Source organism: Morone saxatilis, unplaced genomic scaffold (assembly GCF_004916995.1).
Source record: "Morone saxatilis isolate NCDOM2014 unplaced genomic scaffold, NCSU_SB_2.0 Contig14, whole genome shotgun sequence".
Classification (NCBI taxonomy): Eukaryota; Metazoa; Chordata; class Actinopteri; family Moronidae; genus Morone; species Morone saxatilis.
In genome coordinates, this window is record NW_023339696.1 from 14769063 (window position 1) to 14788798 (window position 19736).

The 19736-nt window shown below is 41.6% G+C and overlaps 1 protein-coding gene across 1 annotated transcript in view; it reads left to right on the forward strand.

Moving 5' to 3' along the window:
- The window catches only part of col5a3a (collagen, type V, alpha 3a), a 47964-nt gene that overhangs the window by 17588 nt on the left and 10640 nt on the right, over positions 1–19736 (forward strand). Inside the window, exons 6-48 of the mRNA XM_035654540.1 lie at positions 630–1040; positions 1865–1984; positions 2096–2212; positions 2317–2370; positions 2473–2514; positions 3004–3066; positions 4767–4841; positions 5019–5102; positions 5268–5324; positions 5633–5686; positions 5814–5867; positions 5965–6018; positions 6569–6622; positions 6876–6929; positions 7487–7531; positions 8566–8619; positions 8816–8860; positions 9117–9170; positions 9667–9711; positions 10096–10149; positions 10822–10866; positions 11206–11259; positions 11873–11917; positions 12057–12110; positions 12210–12317; positions 12813–12866; positions 13210–13263; positions 13367–13411; positions 13616–13669; positions 14013–14057; positions 14226–14279; positions 14403–14456; positions 14761–14814; positions 14914–15021; positions 15338–15427; positions 15590–15643; positions 15833–15940; positions 16260–16367; positions 16486–16539; positions 16759–16812; positions 16950–17057; positions 17194–17247; positions 19477–19530. Of these exons, the coding sequence (XP_035510433.1) occupies positions 630–1040; positions 1865–1984; positions 2096–2212; positions 2317–2370; positions 2473–2514; positions 3004–3066; positions 4767–4841; positions 5019–5102; positions 5268–5324; positions 5633–5686; positions 5814–5867; positions 5965–6018; positions 6569–6622; positions 6876–6929; positions 7487–7531; positions 8566–8619; positions 8816–8860; positions 9117–9170; positions 9667–9711; positions 10096–10149; positions 10822–10866; positions 11206–11259; positions 11873–11917; positions 12057–12110; positions 12210–12317; positions 12813–12866; positions 13210–13263; positions 13367–13411; positions 13616–13669; positions 14013–14057; positions 14226–14279; positions 14403–14456; positions 14761–14814; positions 14914–15021; positions 15338–15427; positions 15590–15643; positions 15833–15940; positions 16260–16367; positions 16486–16539; positions 16759–16812; positions 16950–17057; positions 17194–17247; positions 19477–19530 (3102 nt within the window). The remainder of the gene's footprint in view (positions 1–629; positions 1041–1864; positions 1985–2095; positions 2213–2316; positions 2371–2472; positions 2515–3003; positions 3067–4766; positions 4842–5018; positions 5103–5267; positions 5325–5632; positions 5687–5813; positions 5868–5964; positions 6019–6568; positions 6623–6875; positions 6930–7486; positions 7532–8565; positions 8620–8815; positions 8861–9116; positions 9171–9666; positions 9712–10095; positions 10150–10821; positions 10867–11205; positions 11260–11872; positions 11918–12056; positions 12111–12209; positions 12318–12812; positions 12867–13209; positions 13264–13366; positions 13412–13615; positions 13670–14012; positions 14058–14225; positions 14280–14402; positions 14457–14760; positions 14815–14913; positions 15022–15337; positions 15428–15589; positions 15644–15832; positions 15941–16259; positions 16368–16485; positions 16540–16758; positions 16813–16949; positions 17058–17193; positions 17248–19476; positions 19531–19736) is intronic.

The window sequence follows — 19736 nt, forward strand, 5'->3', positions numbered from 1 at the left end:
GTCCATAGATGGTTCATTAATGGTAGTGTGAGCCCATTTCAAAAGTCATCCAGCTGGATTTTATTGAACTACAGCTGAGCAATGAGCTCTGCATCCAGAATTTGTCAACATCTGTCACCCCACTGACCTACTTCCCATCATACTGCCTTACACAGTGACCTTGTTTACAAGTGGATCTAAATCATGTCTGATGTCTTTCACAGACTGGGCCTTCAGCGTAATTTTCAGGCAGAGCCTATTCATATCACTGACATGTAATGGACATTACTCTGGAGGATGACACAACCCATATTTGCTCACTTGCCAGAGCACACTAAGAATTAGCACCTCTGTAAGATCACAGACAGGATGACCCCTGACCTCACAAGCAAATAAGTCTTCTGCTTTGACTAAGAGGACACAACTCTACATTTGTTTGTTTCTTCTCATTTGATGTTTGCTTTAGGTTTTTACCAGCTCAGTGGGATTAACAGTAGGTATCTGACCCAAAGGGGTGTCAGGACCTGTATGCATTGCTTCACTTTACTGTTGCAGGCTATTTCCATTATTGTATTTTAATTCACAACAGTGTTTATTTTTTCTCCATCCTCCACCTGTGCCCTCACCTTACGTTCCCCTTTTTATAAAAGAACTCCCAACTTGGGTCTGATGCCTTGATGCAAAGTGACGAGCCTGCAGAACCAAAGAAGCACTCCAAAAAGGACAGCAAAAGCAAAAAGAACAAAAAGAAGAGGGACAAGGGCTCTAAAGGCAACGGCAAGGGTAAAGGCAAGGGCAAGAAGGGATCCAGAAAGAAAAAACATGAAGAAGAGGCTCTTGAGGATGTCTTCCTCAGAGTGTCCACAAGACTGCCTGAGTATCTGTCCCAAGAACCTTTTCAGCCTACAAAGCTGCCAGAAATTAGCACCCTAGAAACTGTCATCCCCACTGAAGTCTTCAGCAAGACCCTCATTGTGATGCCCACACACAAATCTGACTCTACAACTGAGCCCCCCACTGTGGTGCCCAGTGCATTGCCTGAATCAAAGGTTGCTGAGGAGGTAGACAAGTTTACCTGTAGTTGTTCTCCACCCGACCCCCTCCTGCCATTTGCAGTTCTAACCGATCACTCCCCTAATACCTCCTAACCATAGAGAGCACCTCTTCTCTCTCCAGCTGCTTACCACCACCACCACCACTAACCAGCACCATCCTAATCATCACCTCTTCCTCATCCCTACCAGAAAACATGAAGAATGCATCTGAAATTAGAAAGTTTTGATCATCTCACTACATGTAGTGTACATTTTTGTAGAACATGCAGTAGTACCTGAAAGGCATATCTGAAAATCATGGTATGCATGGTACATACAATTATGTCTTCCTGTACACAAATATACATAAATCGTTTAAATAATACTGTACACGCTGTTATTTGGCCGTTATGCCACAACAACTGTATAATATACATCATTTAAATACACATATAAATGATATACAGTGTATATCATTTAAAAAAAATCCAATATATTTTCAACTTCCCACAGCAACAAACAAGGAATGCTTCTGTATGTCTCCTTCATGTTTATTATTTTCTAATTTGCCAAGAAAACTAATTTTTCATGCTGTTTCTGCAGCCATTGCAGCCATGCTGCCACATGAATCTGATCATCAGCTAATTACACTCCAGCATTGTAATTAACTTGCACACCTGTTGACCTGTATCCCGGATAATGAGCACTTTCCCATAAACCACCTGTTTTTCTAACATATCGTACATTACAAAATGTACCTTTACTTGGCGGCACTGGGTGCTAATAAGAAATGCTCAGTGTCCCCTGATTTGTCTTTTCTATGACTCATTTAAGCATGTGTTGGCCTGCAGGAGGGCAAGCCAGTGACGAAGCCAGTGGTGGAGGCATATGGAGATGACCTTTATGGAGACCTCTATGATGATCTCTCAGTTTCCACGGTAACAGTGGGCCCGAATGTTACTGAATATGAGGTAGGTTAAATGCAAATACAAGAAATGTCTTCACCTCAGCACAGAAACACTGAGATGTTATTTTGGTATTCACTACACCTGTCACTAACAGAGTTTTTCATTTCATAACAGGTTCTTGAATATGAAGATTTCAAGAATGACACAGAGTCAGAGTATGAAGAGTATGAAATATTTGAGGACGCCTTTGACTTTGCGGAGCGGGAAAGAGCAGAGACGTGGAATGGAGAGGTAAATTTCAAAGTGAACTCATCAAGTGAGTGGTCACGTCTCCAATTGCCTGTGTCAAGTGATTTCTAACAACTCACATCTATTCATCTGTTTCTCCTCCTCAGGCTGGCCTCAGAGCAGAGAAAGGCCAGAAGGGAGAACAAGCCATTATTGAACCGGTGAGCTGCTAGAGGCATTCAATGAATAGTCTAGTAGCTTTAGTTATGAGCATGGGTATGAGTTAAAACTCTGCTAATGTACATATCTGTGCTTGTTTCTAGGGCACATTAATAGAAGGACCCCCAGGTCTACCAGGGCCAGAGGTAAGCCTATTCACTGCCTGAAAACAAAAGAAAATGGAAATGTCTTGTCTCTGTAATTGTACAGGATGTGGCATAATGTTACATAAGCAGGAACTGTCCAGATGTGATTCAAAATATTTTGGATTCAAGCCATCAGGATGCAACTGTGGTGTTTTTAGAAAAGGAAACAAGGTTTTTGAAGGGTGAACATCCGATAGTACAACCCTGCACTACTGTGCAATGAAAGATGGTACATTGTGAAAGAATCTTTGATGACATTTTGTATACATCTATTAATACACCACTAAGTGACCTCTAAAGGTACATCATTTCAATAAAGTAAAAGGGTTTTGATTCAAGAAAATAAAAATAAAATAAAGAAATAAAAGTGTTGTCAAGTATTTGGAGGATTAGAATATAATGTAAAAGGTTATCATTTCATTTAAGTAAGACACCATATTGCAGTCTTCCTAAATGTTTGTTTGAGTGCTGTAAATGGTTCCTTCACAGGGGCTCGCTGGTCCAGCTGGACCCACAGGCCCTCCAGGACCCAGGGGAGATCCTGGTGAATTGGTGAGTGTGGCTTAGGCTTGGACCTTGACCCATTGGGTTACTTTGACCCCAGTTTGACCCCGTCACCTTTGGGACAGAGCTGTGGGTTCACTGTGACCTCACATTGAAACATGTCCATGGGATCATATTGTCCTGGTTCAGAACTGAACCTGGTGGACTTCAGGGATGGATGTTGACTCACACATGTTTGACCTGATTTTCTTTTGTGTGTGTGCACTCCAGTAAGTGTAGTTCATGATTCATCGCAATGGAACACACTCCAACACACACACACACACACACACACACACACAAGCTGACAGATGCTCTGTCATTTCCCAGTTGTTGATGGTTTTTATCATTTTTGCTTTGCAAAGATGTTGATGGCAGTTTATTACCAAGCAGATCTGCATTGCTTGCAAGGACATCACCCTCAGTCATTGTACACACCTTTAGCAGCGATGTACATTTCTGGTTCAGCCCACTTAACAAACAAACCTCTATTTTATTTGTTGAGATGAAATCTGAAGACAATGGTGGATATCACTGGATCTGACACTGATATCAGTAAGTGAGGAAAGGATAAACAAAAGCAATATATCTACAAATAATCTCTTTATCCATTGCTTTAAAAAGACAAGAATATTAATCAGTATTATTTTTTAAAAGGTGAACTGAAGCTGAAAAACTGAAACAAAGGATTATACTACTTCTTTATATATTAGATGTACTGTGTCTTGTCCTTACTATCTTAGCCTAATTTATGAACATTCATATATAGGATTATTTTTACATCCTAGTATAATTGTAATGGCATAAATGAATTGTAACCTATGATGAAAAAATGCAGAATTTGTCAACCAAAGAATTGGTTCAATAATTTTAAAGCAGAGATAACCTCCAGGTCCTCCTGAAACACAGATTTTGGAAGTATAACATGTAAAGGAGTCAAAGCCATAGGGAAGGAACTCTTCCTTTGTTCATGCTGCAGCATGCGACTGTTTAACACACTTAAGCCTCTCCACCAGTGATTGTATGAATTAGCTCAGGTCTTTAAGGCTTAATGTAACACTTATAGTGATATCTTGTAGACATTTAACGCTTCAGGTAGAAAATCATAAGCCTGCTGCATAGTTTACTAGAACTCCCCTTGACAACAGATTTTATTGCATATTCGGGATTATCATATAGATATTTTTAAAAGCAAATAAAAATGTTCACCAGTGAGATAATATCTCCTAGAAACAAGTGTCAGTTATTTGACACAAGAGATTGATGCATAAAAAAAATATTGTATTTAATTTATTTTAATCCCTACTGTAGGAATGTATTTTACCAATTTAAATACCTATTAAATAATTTAACAGTAATCTGATGAACACAATCTTTATTACTCAATGTTACATTACATTACTTGTTAAAATGGATATTTACAATGTGTAAACAGAAGATAAAGCAGTGTGTGTGTGTGTGTGTGTGTGTGTGTGTGTAGGTGTTGTGTGGTGTGTGAGTGTGTGTCTGTGCGACATGCCCTGTGGGAAATGGAGCAAGAGGTTGTTTTGTTTTTACAGTGATTAGGTTACGGCCTTTTCTCTCTCTCTTCTCCTCTCTCTCTCTCTCTCTCTCCTTTTCAACACACACACACACACACACCTACACACACACACAAATCGTCCTGACAGTAGCCAAGGCTTATCCCTTTCCCTATGCTCTCCTTTCAGGGTCCACCAGGACGTCCGGGTCTTGCTGGGATTGACGGGATTCCAGGTCCTCCAGGAACCCTGTTGATGCTACCAGTAAGACCTTAAAGCACACTTCCTCACTTGTGCACACACAAACACAAAGAGAGCACACCTTTTCCCAGTGTGGAATAGTGACATGACCACAAGGGGGGGCTGTGTGATTGAACTTCATTTACATTTGGGGAATCCTGCAGTGAGGACTGATTCCTTTTTTTTTTTCATTGCTCCCAGTTCCAGTATGGAGGTGATTCCCAAAAGGGACCAGTGGTGTCTCCCCAGGAGGCGCAGGCACAGGCTATACTGCAACAGACCAAGGTACACTTCACACAAACCCTTACTTTGGTGTCATCATGCCATATTATAGGTATAATCTGTGACATTTTCATTTGATGCTGTATGAAGAACAATTCCTTGCGTATTATAATTCAAAAGGCACCTTGTGCAGCGTTCATAAACCACCCTGTTGTGTTTTTCTTTCAGCTGTCACTGAAGGGACCTCCAGGTCCACTGGGTCTTACAGGGCGACCAGGCCCACTGGTAAGGCACTCCTCTGACCTTGACCAAATATGCATCATACCTCAAGGGCTCCTGTAACCTTTTACCTCAACTTCACATTCTGTTTGACCAGGCACAACCTCTACTGTCTCCTTCCCATCCTAACCCCATCATTGTGCATGCTCAGTATGTTCAAATCGCTGTGGTTGTGAAAACACTGCAGGGTTGCAGAAATTAACAGATTTGTAAGATGATTTGTTCTTTGCTCATTTGTATTTTTCGTTGTTTGGTGTTGAATTGCTCCTTGCAGTACTGTCATGCTTTAATTAATTCTTGTTTTTATTTTATAGGGTGTTCCAGGTCCCTCTGGGCTCAAAGGAGACAGCGGAGACAATGGCCCTCCTGTAAGACCAGTCATTCTTTTTTCCCTCACTACTAGCTTTCACCATACCACTCTATTTCTTGTCACACTATTCATTTTTTGTTACATTTTTCCATTCCATGTCTTTCTCTTTTTCTTTTCTTATATAGGGACCACATGGGTTGCCAGGCTCTCAAGGAATTAATGGAAAGCCAGGAAAGAGGGTGAGATATCTTGAGTATTAACAAAATGTCCACACTGAAAACCTCTGTATCTGCATCTTGTGTTAAAACAAAACCTATTTAAATGGATTGTGTGTAGGGGCGTGCGGGAATGGATGGCGGTCGTGGAATTCCAGGTGAAACAGGCTCCAAGGTAAGCTCCTTTAGACATCACTGTAGTGCAAAGCTGTAGTTATAAGTATAGGCATTTACATCTTATTTATATATTTGAATACTAGTTGAGGTTAATAGTTGTTTGAATGCTACATTGCCAGTTGTTAGAAGTTTCCATTTTTTCAGTTTCTTGTTTCCATGAGCACAACAATACCACATGTGTTTATGCAGCAAGGCCTGGTATGATAACAAAATCTCCACTTGCAAGTGTAAGGCTTTAGGTATCCAGCAGCCTACAGCCTATTATATGTATGTATTGACAATAAGGCAACTCAATACCTAACAGCTGCAGGAAGAGCTTAGTAAATAAATCAGCCTCCCCTGACAGAACAGCAGAGTCTTTATCAGTCAAAGCAGCATTTTAGCAGACCTACAGCTAATCTGAAAGCTCCCTCTCCCTAACACATACTCGGAGCAGATGGGAAGATCTGCCAGGGGAGACTTTCAGTACAATTCTGCTAATGTTTACACATTACCGTATGTGTGTGTGTTTCAGGGTTTAATGCACTTGCTTCTCTATTACTCTTCAGGGTGACAGGGGTTTTGACGGCCTGCCAGGTCTCCCAGGAAACAAGGGACACAGAGTGAGTTAGATTTGGTAACTTAACATTGCCACTGCATTTATTTAGTCATTCAGACACTAACACACCAGCATGGCATGCATGAATACCTTACACATCATATAGCAGATGTTTATTTGCATATTATGATCATGATGATTGTTCTGATTTCTGTGATGACAGTATACTCTAAAAAGCATCTGCTTGATGCAACTCTGCTATAAACAGAACTGTCCTAAATATCTTGAGGCTTGTGACTAATGCTTTTATCTTGTAGGGGGACAGAGGAAAGCCTGGTCCTCATGGGCCTGTTGGAGAGCCAGGAGAAAAAGTGAGTGCACAGTACTTTACTAAATTTACTTGCAACAGAAAACACATTTCGCTTTGATTTTTTCAATTTTTCACTGAAGTTTAAAGGGAAAACGTATTAACTAATCAATTCTATAATCCATTTAAATGTTGAAGCACCACAGATCAAAGCAGGATTTGCTGTAATTAAATAATAATATAAGCAAATCATTTTTTTAAATTCTGCTGCCCTGAGATCATTCACTATCAAGGTTCACAAAAGACATGAAAGCAGTGCAGAGCATCCCTGACATAAAATTGAAAATATGAAAGATAGACGCTCTGTCAAGATAGTATCAATCCATGCAGGCGGGCCAGCGAAGTTTAGAGAGCGGTCTATTAGTCTTTGCTCGAAGATAGTTGAGCCTTATCTGTCAGGCCGTGAATTTCTTTAATGAGCTATTTTCCCAGATTTTTTATTACTTTATTTATATCCTCACAGACTGTCTGTGGGGATATAAATGTATCCAGGCCTGAGGTTGAGTTAGAGAGGTGCATGAGATTTATGTGTTAAATCTGTTTCCATCTTTGTTATTTTAGGGATCTGATGGACCTGTGGGGCCAAGAGGACAGCCAGGCGAACCTGTGAGTAAACACTTCTGGGAGGATATAATGCTCACTCATAGACCCCTACATCACAGCGTTCCACTACATCAAACCATTTAATATCTATTGGTTTTCTATATTAAATACTCACTGTAGACGATGTACTTATTAAGTCTGTGCTTTGGGTTATCAGGGAGCCACTAACACACAAATATTTTTCTAAGGACAGAATCGCAGAAACAAATTATTTTACATCACTGGGTTTAAGCCAAGATTATGGCTTAAATCCAGTGATGAGAACTGGACAGGGACAAGAGAACTTATAGAGGTACAAAATCTGCTCATACCTGCAAAGTAACTTTGGATCATAGAGTCCACAAAGATCTTAAGATCACCACTGAAGAAGCTGTCGTTTTCTCTGTGCATCTCTGTGGCGAACACTGGTTGATTGGTTATGATTCACACTCCATCTTTCTCCCAGTAGGTGAGACTGGGGCTCAGCGGGGTTCTGTCCCTCCAAATGGATCACCCAGTGCAGGAAGAAATAGAGTGCCATAAGACATGTTAGGAAAGCTGTGTTAAACTAAAAAGATACAGGAACGGAGAGGACTTGGTCGTTTTGATGAGAGAGAGGGAGTGATGGGAAAACACGAGACAGAAATTTGGTTGGTGGTGAAAGAGATAAGAGAGATGGAGAGAGCAAAGCGAGAGAGTCGGAGAGGGAAAAGATAAAATCCTGGCCTGAATGATTATATTTCCATATCAATCACTTCCCAGGAGATCACAGATGTGGCTTTGGAACAGGTGGCTTGGCCAGCCTACAAAGAGGGAGGCTGACAAAAACAGAGCACACAAACACACTCACACAAACACAGGCTAGTGCAGTCTCCGTGGCTACCACATACAAAACCAGATGCGCCCACACACACACACACACTAAAATATATTATGTGTCCCTGTTTTACACTCTCTCTCTCTCCTTAGTTCTGATTTATGATTTAGTATTCCACGCTCACTCCATCTCATCATGAATGCAGGTTAGCTACTGACTATTTGCTGTGTTTTGTCTCCAGGGTCCTCGGGGTCTTGTTGGACCAAGGGGGCCACCTGGCCCGCTAGGCCAGCCAGTAAGTCAACATCACCTTGATTACAGAATCAGAGCTATTCAGTCCTTTCAACTCTATAAAAGATGCTCTAGTTCATGGAGTCATCAATATGCCACTGAGGATAAACAAGGAAGCTATCAAACTGGCTGTCTTTTCTCTATCAAACTTTGACATTTAATCCATTATTTTCTGACATCTTGTATGTGTGCATTTTCAGGGGATTCATGGAACTGATGGAGTACAAGGGTCAAAGGGCAACCAGGTCAGTCCTGCTACCTTAATAAACACATCATTTATTCCCCATAACACCATTATTTACCACTGATGATTATAAACTATATGTCAATACTAAATGTAAAAAATAAATGTTCAGTAAGAATTTATGTTTTGTCAAACTGATCCCAGCTACAGAAACATCAGCAGGAGTGGCTTAGTTTGGACTTCTAATGAACCTGTTAACTGGTCACATTATGAAAAAGATCATGTGGAGTCTCACTACCAGTGTTTCTTGTTGTCAGGGTCCAGCTGGAGACATAGGGCCCCCAGGTCAACAGGGAAACCCGGGAGTGCAGGTACTGTACCAACACATAAAAGCGGTCCTGTCACTGTGACAGTTAATCCACTTATTGCACCTCCTGTTAATGTATTCAAGTCATACAAACATACTTCATTTTACTTTATACTCATTTTCTGAAACTTCCTGTTTCTGATTATTTTTATATTTCAATTCAGCTGAAGGTTTACTCTGTCGTCTATAGGTTTATTTCTGGCCTTTTGGACAAAATGTATTCAGAACAAAAGGCTGTTGTATTTGGAGATGGAGAGGTTTTCATCCCACAGCATCAATATTAATGTTATATAAAGACGATTTAATCATATTTTCAATTCATCATGTCAACAATCTATCCAAACCCCTAGCCCACACAAGGACATCCAGACATACTGTTCATGACCCTTAGAGACACACATAACCATTTATGCACACACACAAGCAGACTCAAACCTCAACTCCCAGCCGTCTTCTGGTCTTGTGACACTTAACCTGATTGATGCTTTGTTCTGGTCCAGGGCTTGCCTGGTCCTCAGGGTCCCATTGGAGTGCCAGGAGAGAAGGTAGGTAGCATGTCTCTCACTTAATTTCAGAATTAAAGCTGTGACCTTGTGACCTCTGTCATCACATACCCAGGGGAGGCCGGTTGAGCTGGAGAGTACGGTCCAACCACTTCTGGCTCCCATTCAGACAAGACAGGGCTAGACAGCAAATCAATACATGAGAAACACACACAGGCATAACAGACACTAGGGACGGTCTTAGCCGGTGCACATCATGAGGCTAGACTGATAAAAGAAATAAAAAGTGGACTTAGTCATAAATACAATATGTTTGGTAAAGGAGCAGCAAAGTGGGAAATGTGGTCTCTCTGGAGTAAGTTAAGGTGCTCTATCGTGTCTGAAGCTCAAGTCCAGTATTCATACCACTCTCGTTGTCCTATACAGGGTCCCCAGGGGAAACAAGGCATGCTGGGACTACCAGGAATTGATGGGCCTCCCGTAAGTACACACAGACACACAATACATAAATGCACGTTAGTTTTGTCTTGTTTTTTACAGAATGGGTAAACACATACAGACATACATACTAACTATAATTTCAATCTATTTCTAACTACATACAAGCAAAGACTTCCAGTATATACACTGCTTAATGACTTTATCAATTGTCCTAAGAGGACTAGACCCAGACAACCAGAATTTTCCAAATAAAAACTCACATAATGCTACACAAACAATCAAACTGTGTATGTATACACAGAAGTTAGTTGATCATAGGTAGCCAAAAGGTCAAATTCACCAACCTACACCTTCTGTGGCCTGCCAGTGGGGAGGGGACACAGGAGGCATTTCTGCAATTGATGCAAAGCAGTGTGACACTTGCAAAACACTGCAAAATCTTCTTACAGTGAGTCTTTTATCATCTCCGAGAATTCATTTTAGATTGCAGTCAGACACATTTCAATGAGTTTCACTTAATGCTCCCTCTATTGTTCTGCAAAGCTTTGTGACACACAATGATATTTTTATGGCACTCTACTCTCAGTGCCCGCTGGTGTTTCTTCTTTTTCATTGGTTGGTTGCATTCAGAAATTTCCACCAAGGCGTGATACAATGATGATGTATTTGCAGCAGTGCTAAGTCAATCGAATTTCTGTTTTCCTGTTTTAGGGTCACCCGGGAAGAGAGGGCCCCCCAGGAGAGAAAGGCATCCAAGTGGGTAACTGCATATCTGAGGCTTGTCTACTGTCGTGTTACAGCAAGATATTAAAAGTGCAATATCATGCTGTTTCTTGCAATCTATTGTAACTGTGCACTAACTCACATTAGGTTACAATAATGCTCACACTCATCATTATAATCATTGTGTTCCTACCATCATCTTTATTGCACAGGAGCATTAGCTCATTAGAGTCAGTAGCATGCACTCAAAAACGATTATTTACAACAAAGAATAGGACACAGTGAGTGAGTGCAATGCTCATTCATATCTGGTCGGACAAATGCATTTTTTCTGGCTGCTGCTTGCTAAGACTGTTGTTCTGTATTTTGTAGGGTTTACCAGGTGCGCAGGGGCCTGTTGGGTACCCAGGGACACGTGGAGTCAAGGTGAGACATAAATGCATCATGATCCCAAGTGTAATGTCCACTGAGATGTTTATTCCCTCACACATTTCATCCTGCGTGTATGTCTGCCTGTGACGGACAAGCTGTTTGAGTCTATGAGTGACAGGTGACAGGTGGAGGAAAAGCACCTCGGTTCCTCAAGGGGACTGCTAACAACAGAGCGAGGAGCATTTGACGGATGGGAGATATGTCGGAGTCAGATAGAGCAGAGCTGTGTGCGTAGTTGTGGAGCAGTCCATTTCAAATAGTGAGGAATAAAAGTGAAGTTGTCATGAAATGGCATTCTGCTTGGTGTTTTTGTCACATTTAGAGATCTGGTATTTTATCTGGTAGTTTGGCTCAATATCCCTTAGGGAAGCCTGACCATGTAGGCAACCATTAGTATGAAATGAATGTAAGGTCAATAGCTGCACAATAACAGACCAATGTTAGGTCAAGAGAAAATCAATACACACTTATAAATCATTTCAGTGTTTTAGGATGAGGAATTTCTAGGAATACAGACAACCAATGTTTTTTTTCTCTGTGATGTCCAGAGTAGATTTGTCAGTGATGATTCTTGTTAAACTAAGTGTTTCTCCCCACTTTTTCACAGGGAGCAGATGGAGTTAGGGGTCTAAAAGGGGGAAAAGGAGAGAAGGTGAGTGAAACAGAGTTTTTATTCTGTAGCTTGTTGTCAAACTGTGGATTGTGACTGGTAGGACACTTGACAGTTTATAATGTAATGATGCCATTTGTCATCAAAGAGCTTTCAATCACCTCTCCTCAATACATCACAGGGAGAAGATGGCTTCCCTGGGTTCAAAGGTGACATGGGCATCAAGGGAGACAGGGTGAGGGAGCCCACAAATTGCAACCCTCAGTACCATTTTCTTTCTAGTGGAGTGGAGATAAAATTGTCACTTCACTTCTACTCTCATTCTTGACTTCAGGGTGATAATGGAGCTCCTGGTGCTCGTGGAGAGGATGGACCAGAGGGGCTAAAGGGCCAAGCAGGACCCATGGGAGATGCAGGAGCTCTCGGGATAGCTGGCGAGAAGGTACATTTTTAAAAGATTACAGCTGCATTACAAGACAAGGTTAGGACACAAAAGAGGAAGATAGGGAGATCAAATAGGCTGCCAAATTGTAAGAAACCTCTTATCTAAACCCGCTTTATGATGCTACAGCCATTATAATGTTAGGCAGTACAGTTCTTTAGCTCAATTTTCCATTGTGACAAAACTTTCTTATAAAATGAGTGTCTGAGAATCACTGAAATACTGAACATATGGATTTTAATGCCCTCACATTTATTACATCTGGTTACAGCCCATTCCTAAGGCAAAACTGCCACTAAACCAGTGCGCATGTTTAAGCATTTAATCTTTCTGTCATCACTCTATGCATTAATTTAGAGATATCCTGCTGTATTGGTACATGCATAGTCAGCAGTATGTTGTAAAAATCTTAATTGAATGATTTTCATGCACTTTTCCTTTTAATATTTCTCCTGTTTATTTCTTCCTCCCCTAATATTCTGCCGGTCTCTGCAGGGTAAACTTGGCGTGCCTGGATTGCCAGGATACCCAGGAAGACAAGGTCCTAAGGTGATTCAGCATTGATGAGCTTTTATGATCAGTTAATGTGTCCTCTGGTTCCTTTATCAGAGCTTTAACTAGCAAGATGTGTGTCTTTGGCTGGACTGTTTCCTGTCTGATTAAAAATAAAGGATGATAAATGGCTTATTAAAAAAAGGCTATTTTATTAATAGTTCATTAGTGACATCAATTTATTACATGTTGATGAATGGTGTATTTAAGGCTGTGTTGGGCTCATGGATTAGATTTGCTTTAATTTGATACAGTAGTTAATTATACGTTAATGAGACATTGGGGGTGATGTGTGATGAATGGAAGGCTGAGGCTGATTAACCTCTACGTGTGTCTCCAGGGATCACTTGGCTTCCCTGGTGTGGCCGGGGTGCCAGGAGAGAAAGGACGAAGGGTGAGGACTGACATTCTGACTGCTTCAGAATATGGAAACTTTTCTGTGTATGAGCTGTTGTAAAAAACTGACTGATAAATAATTGTTAACCTCTACAATGCAGGGTCCAGCTGGCCAGGCAGGACCTGGAGGCCAAAGAGGTCCTAATGTGAGTACAGCTATAGGTGATACACCATGTTTTGTCTGAATGTATAAAGCTGCTACATTTGCTCTAATTAGATACCATCAGTTCACCAAAATTTGTGGGAGGCACACTGTTACAGTGCAGTGTTTTCACATCACCAGACGTTTATCTTCCACCTACAGATGAGTAATGCATGTGCTAATCAGGCTGTTGTTTGTTTTCCAATAGGGAGCTCGGGGGGGAAGAGGAGCAAAGGGGCCCACTGGAAAGCCTGGAGAAAAGGTGAGCTTAAACTGAGGCGCACACACACACTCTGACATAAACAAAGACATATGCACATGCAGTTACACTCACATAAACACACACCTGGCTTCTCATAAAGTATGGATGAATGCACCGACAGAGTTGGAACTGGTTGTTGCTGTTCACTTCTAGATGACAGGCCATCTGGTGCAGTGAGAAGCTACTGTCTGGCAGGGGATGCTTCAGTTTACACTCTCACCCTCAAAGACCATCTTGGGAAAGCTAAAAATTGGTTGGCGGGGAGAAAACTAAAAATGTTTGAGCGGCTCTTTTTGTACAGAACCTGTGTTTTTATTTGTTTTTTGCCTCATCCACCTTGTAGGGTTCTTCTGGACAAGATGGCCCTTCAGGATCCCCCGGAGAACAGGTAATCTTTTGACTCTTGGATAATACTGTACATAAAGTGCTTAAATAAGACCATAGATCTGATTGAGTGAGTTTGGAATCACAGGTGTCATAAATCATTAAAGAAAAAGCATGTGAAAATTCAATCTGAAGTTTCAGGCAGCATTTGACAATCTGTATTATTTTCTAGGGTCCCCAAGGACCACAGGGAAGAAACGGTGAACCAGGACCTAGAGGGCCTAGTGTGAGTAGGCGCTGTTTGCCCTGTGATTTAATGTTACTTATTTTTACCCTGTCCCACATTTTATGCTCACCTTTGGTCATGTTCTATTCTTTACAATGATGTAAGAAAATGCTTCCCTTTCAGGGTCCACCTGGAAAGGATGGATTACCAGGTCATCCAGGCCAGAGAGGGGAACCAGTGAGTCACCTTTAATTTTAATAAAGCTACATGTTAGGTATATAGCATTCTTCATCTATGAGATTCACACTCCGGCATTAACTTAACAAACAAAGGGTTGAGAGTCAACATGATCTACGGTTTGTGTCAACACAGCAAACAAGTCGATAGCTGTGACATCATCATTGGATTACTTTAGTCAGAGTACAAGTCGAGAGGCCAATACTAAATCTGTGTGTACAGCCCTATAGATAACTGTGCATCCTGCTGACTCTATTTCAACCCTTAAGTGAGGGTCACCAGACTCACTTGTCTTATTCTTCAGGGCTTCCAAGGTAAAAATGGACCCCCCGGGCCCCCTGGAGTTGTTGGACCACAGGTAAGAGGATCAGCAAATGGTCTTGGTTGATTCTAAAGCAAACAGCTGTTTGTTTCAGATGGCATGTTTTGAAATATATGTTAATTTGGTTGTTTTCAGGGCAAATCTGGTGAGACAGGGCCAACTGGAGATAGAGGGCATCCGGGTTCACCGGGACCACCGGGTGAGCATGGCTTACCGGGTACTGCCGGAAAGGAGGGTGCCAAGGTGAGTTGTTTTCATCATAATGTCAGGATCATAATCACTTACCAGCATCACCTTATTACTGTTATATTAGATAAACTCCAAGGACTCTCTCAGCACTGTCTGAATATCTTATCTCCTGGGTCTCATCCTATCCTTTAATTTGCTAATAAATAACAGAGGATACCTCACAGTGTTGAGTGTATTATGGCTTATAAAAGATAAATGTTCCTTCTTGGTGTGACTTGTTGGTTGGTGTGATTTATGACTGCATAAGGACCTGCTGTCTGCTGGATACTTGCCCTATATCTAATCACATATGTGTATGTGTGTTTTCCAGGGAGACCCAGGTCCACCAGGAACCTCAGGGAAAAGTGGCCCTGCTGGGCTCCAAGGCTTCAGAGGGAGCAGAGGGACCCCTGGTGCAATGGTAACGCAGGATTCCATATATCTCACCAGATGGCCTCCTCTCATTGTCACCATCAGATTTTCTTGAAATGTGCAGCTTGCAATTAGATCACAACTAAACCAAACTATTGTAATTTACTGATGGTAAATTTTGTAATGGATGTGGTTGTCTGTCTCTCTCCAGGGTCCTGCAGGTCTGAAAGGAGGAGAGGGCCTACCGGGTGTTGCAGGACCTATTGTAAGTCTGATTTTGTTAAATTGCTTCCTTTCCCATCCCTTGCTCTCTGTGCAGCTGCTATATAATACTAGTGACATGTGAAGCCGGAGGCTGTTTCCATGGTGATCAGTGATCGTGACCACTACATTAAATCAAAGAGTAAATCATGTGACACACTCACCTCACCTCTCTATCTCCTCTTATTTTCAGGGTGCCACTGGAGAGAGGGGCCCCGCTGGGTCGGCTGGCGCCATTGGCCAGCCAGGACGGCCCGGCGGCGTGGGTCCTGCTGGACCGATGGGAGAGAAAGGCGAGCCAGTAAGATTTGGAAACTGCTAATTTTGTTTCAACAACAATCTCCATGAACACATACTGTACCATCAACTCCCACCATTGGGTAATAAATAACATGTGTACTCGCTATGGAATGTGTGGTTATGAGACAGAAAGCAGGATAGAGGTAAGGGAGGCAGAGATAGAAAGGGGGGAGAAAATATGAATGTGATCAAGCCTGCTTTCTTGGGTGCGAGTTTCCTTCCTGTTACGATACATTAATCAATGTGTCATGCTGCTATATGAGGATAATAAGTATGGTAGCATTTGCTAGATGTGCATGGTTTTCCCATCTGTCCCCTAGGGAGAGAAGGGGCCTGTTGGGCCAGCTGGGCATGATGGGGAAACGGGACCTGTAGGGCTGCCAGGGGCTGCGGGACCTTCTGGGCCACCAGGAGAGGACGGAGACAAGGTAGTTACACTTCCTACTGTTTGACAGCCAGCTTGGACTGCAATATGCGGCAAAGCCTATGCTGATTTTTGGACTTAATTGTTTGTCTGTGTGTGTGTGTGTGTGTGTGTGTGTATAGGGAGAAACAGGAGGACCAGGCCAGAAGGGCAGCAAAGGAGACAAAGGAGAATTTGTGAGTATAAAATGTATGCGAATAGTCATCATATATACATATACATACATATACCTTGCATCACTAGGAGGTAGAGGACAAACTGGTTATTTAATTAGTTTGAGGAAATTGATTGTAATAACTGTTTGCTTGATGCATCCTCTGGTGGTTGGAGCAGATGGTTCTGATAATGTCTTTCCTACAGTGAATATGTTTTGAACTGCCCCTCTGCTTTTCTAGGGACCCCCAGGACCCATTGGAATTCAAGGACCTGTGGGCCAGCCAGGACTGCCAGTATGTTATAAAAACTTAATGCACGCATGGTTTAAAAACACATAATTGTATAATAATTGTATAATAATTGTATAATAATTTAGATAAATTGGTTTAGATTGTGTAGTGTTAACAGTGCTGACTTGTGTATGTCTCAGGGTGCCGATGGTGAGCCAGGTCCTCGTGGGCAGCAGGGAATGAACGGGGCGAAAGGAGATGAAGGACACAGAGGCTTTAAGGGAGCGTCTGGTCCTTCTGGACTACAGGTAAAAAAAATACTATTAATTCCAAAACTGACTGTATCTACATTGGTCCGTCTCTGATTTCACATTCATACTTAAGTTTATGTCTTTTTCCATTTCATGCATAAGACTGCGTTGATAACCATATCTGCATTTGTAGGGAATGCCAGGACCATCAGGGGAGAAAGGAGAGAGTGGGCATGTTGGCTCAATGGTGAGTACTGCTCAGCAATCTCAGCACATACAGCACTCATCTCAAGTCCACTGCTGTGGTCCAGTGTCAGTCTCAAGTCCGTTCTCAACACCGCTTTTCAGACATCTTGCACTTTGCTTCATGATTATTATGACTTTGACTTGTCTTGGTCTTGTCTGATATTGGACATCAAATTGACACCTTTGAGTATGTTTCTCCACTTTTCTTCATTTTCTTCTTAGTATCAAAGGCAGTTTAATAGATCTTTAAAATAGAGTCTAATAGAGTCTAGCTATGAGTGTCATTTACATAAACAATTTAATGCAATCCCATTATATTACAGAATACATTTCATACTGCCTTCATATGAGAGACATATGCTGTAATAAAATAATTTCATGATTAAAAATGGATTCTTAAGGTGAGGATATGGCATTTATTAAAGTCTGTCATAGAAACAAAGGACTGTTAATGAGCCAGTTAAAGGTGCAGAGGAAATATTATCTTGGTTTTAAGATCTAAGTTCAAGGTATAGGCAGACTATGAACTGTAGCTGGTACACAGACAACCTACCACAGCTATTCAAAATTTGATTAGTGCCACCTATTTAGTTTGTTAGTGCCAGCTGTGCTGATTCTGCTACTTTGTCCTTTGCTGATCATCATTAAAGTTTACCGCCCTCAAACTACAGGAAGTGCTGTTGAGTGGGGCTCAGTTTCTTTGTGAGCCTGTTGCACAAAAACTATGATCAACTAATTTAAAACAAGAAATTTAGCTACTCTGTTGTCCAGACTACAGTATATGAGCTAAGAGCTGTGTTTCTATTGTAATAGCCTTGACAGCTCTTGACAAAGCAATGAACATCCCACACTAGCCCTGCTAAGTAGCAGTTAACATTATGCAAACAAGTCAACCATATTACTATGGCATGTAACATATTCTGTGTCATTATGCTGGCCATGAAAAAATACAGTAGGTTAAAAAAAAACACACTCTCCAGTCAACTGCTCTCTTACTGTAATTCTGTTCCTCATATCTCTACTATGTGTCTGTTGGCATTGGCTTTATCTCTTTGTTATCTTATAAAATCGTATCCATTATACTGTAATAATGGTGAAAAGAAAGAAAGACTTTTAAACCTTTAAACCTCTAACAATCTCAACACATCCTTTCAATGCCTCATGGCTCTTCAGGGCTGAGTGTGAATGACAAGATAGACCATGACTCCATGTGCAAGAAAGACGAGCCCAGAGAATGAAGAGGTGTTCCTGTATGTGAGAGGAAGAAAAAGATAAAATAGAAAAGAGAGAGAGAGTGACAGAAAGGAGGCAGCAGAGCAATGGAGTGGAGGGGAGAGGCGTGGCACTGATTGTGAACAGGAAGACGGTGTGACAGCTGCTAATCAGATTAGCCTCAGCCTTGGCTGTCTAATGAGCATCCTCCTTTGTGACAGTCATCTCACAGCGCTGTCAACCATGAACACAAGCTCAACAAGATTCTCTATAGCCCCTCTTCTCCACAGCCAGATTAGGGAGGGAATGCATCAGAATGGAACCAAAAACAAAAGAGAGAGAGAAAGAGAGGAGAGGAGAGATGTTGAAGACTCAGTGGGAAAGTTTCATTCATGTGTGAGCGTTGCGGATCACAGAATTCTCCCCTCTAATGCTCAAGTATCTCTCTGCCAGAAGGATATGTGTTTCCTCTAGTAGTCCCACACAGTCTCTCTCTGGGCAGATTGTCTGTCTTTCTGTCTCAGTGTCTTTACAACACAAGGCTCCCTCCAAGACTTCAGAGTGATTCAGAGCACAGCTCAACATCTACTCAACTGAAACTGAAGCAGAGCACAGTTAGGATTAATTGCTTGGCACTCTCTTGAGTTGCACAGAAAAGTCAAATCACATACCGTCACTGTGGCTGAGGGAATATGGTCTTGCACATCACAGGCTAGAGGTTTCTTATTAATAAGAGAGAATAAGAGAGGCGGGGGGAAATCAGAGCCTGTGTCATATTGAGGGTAATGACCTGTCTGGACGTCTTCATCATGTCACTACGATAATGATCATGGATACTGGGGCCATTGCATAAGCAATCCACCATGGGCTGACTTCTAACTCTCATTTAATTTAGGAGGCACTAGTCAACCCCTAGCTCACATTCAGTTTGTTTTTCTCTGTGTATTTTATTGATACAGTACATCCTCATTGTCTGCACTGAAATCCTTATGAAAACATTTAATTTCTCTCTCCACAGGGGCCTCCAGGACAGCATGGCCCACGAGGCCCTCAGGGGCCCATTGGGGGAGAGGTGAGTGCAGCATGACTTTTTTTTATTTTATTTCTGTAAATCTGTGTTACATTTCTTGAAACAATAAATGCACCTGCACAGTCCCTTAATTTGGTGATGCTAATCAACATAATCAGCATTACCAAATATTATAATTGGTCTTCTCATAATGAATACATTTAGATACATTTTCATAATTTCAGATTTTAGCCTAAGAACATTGAATT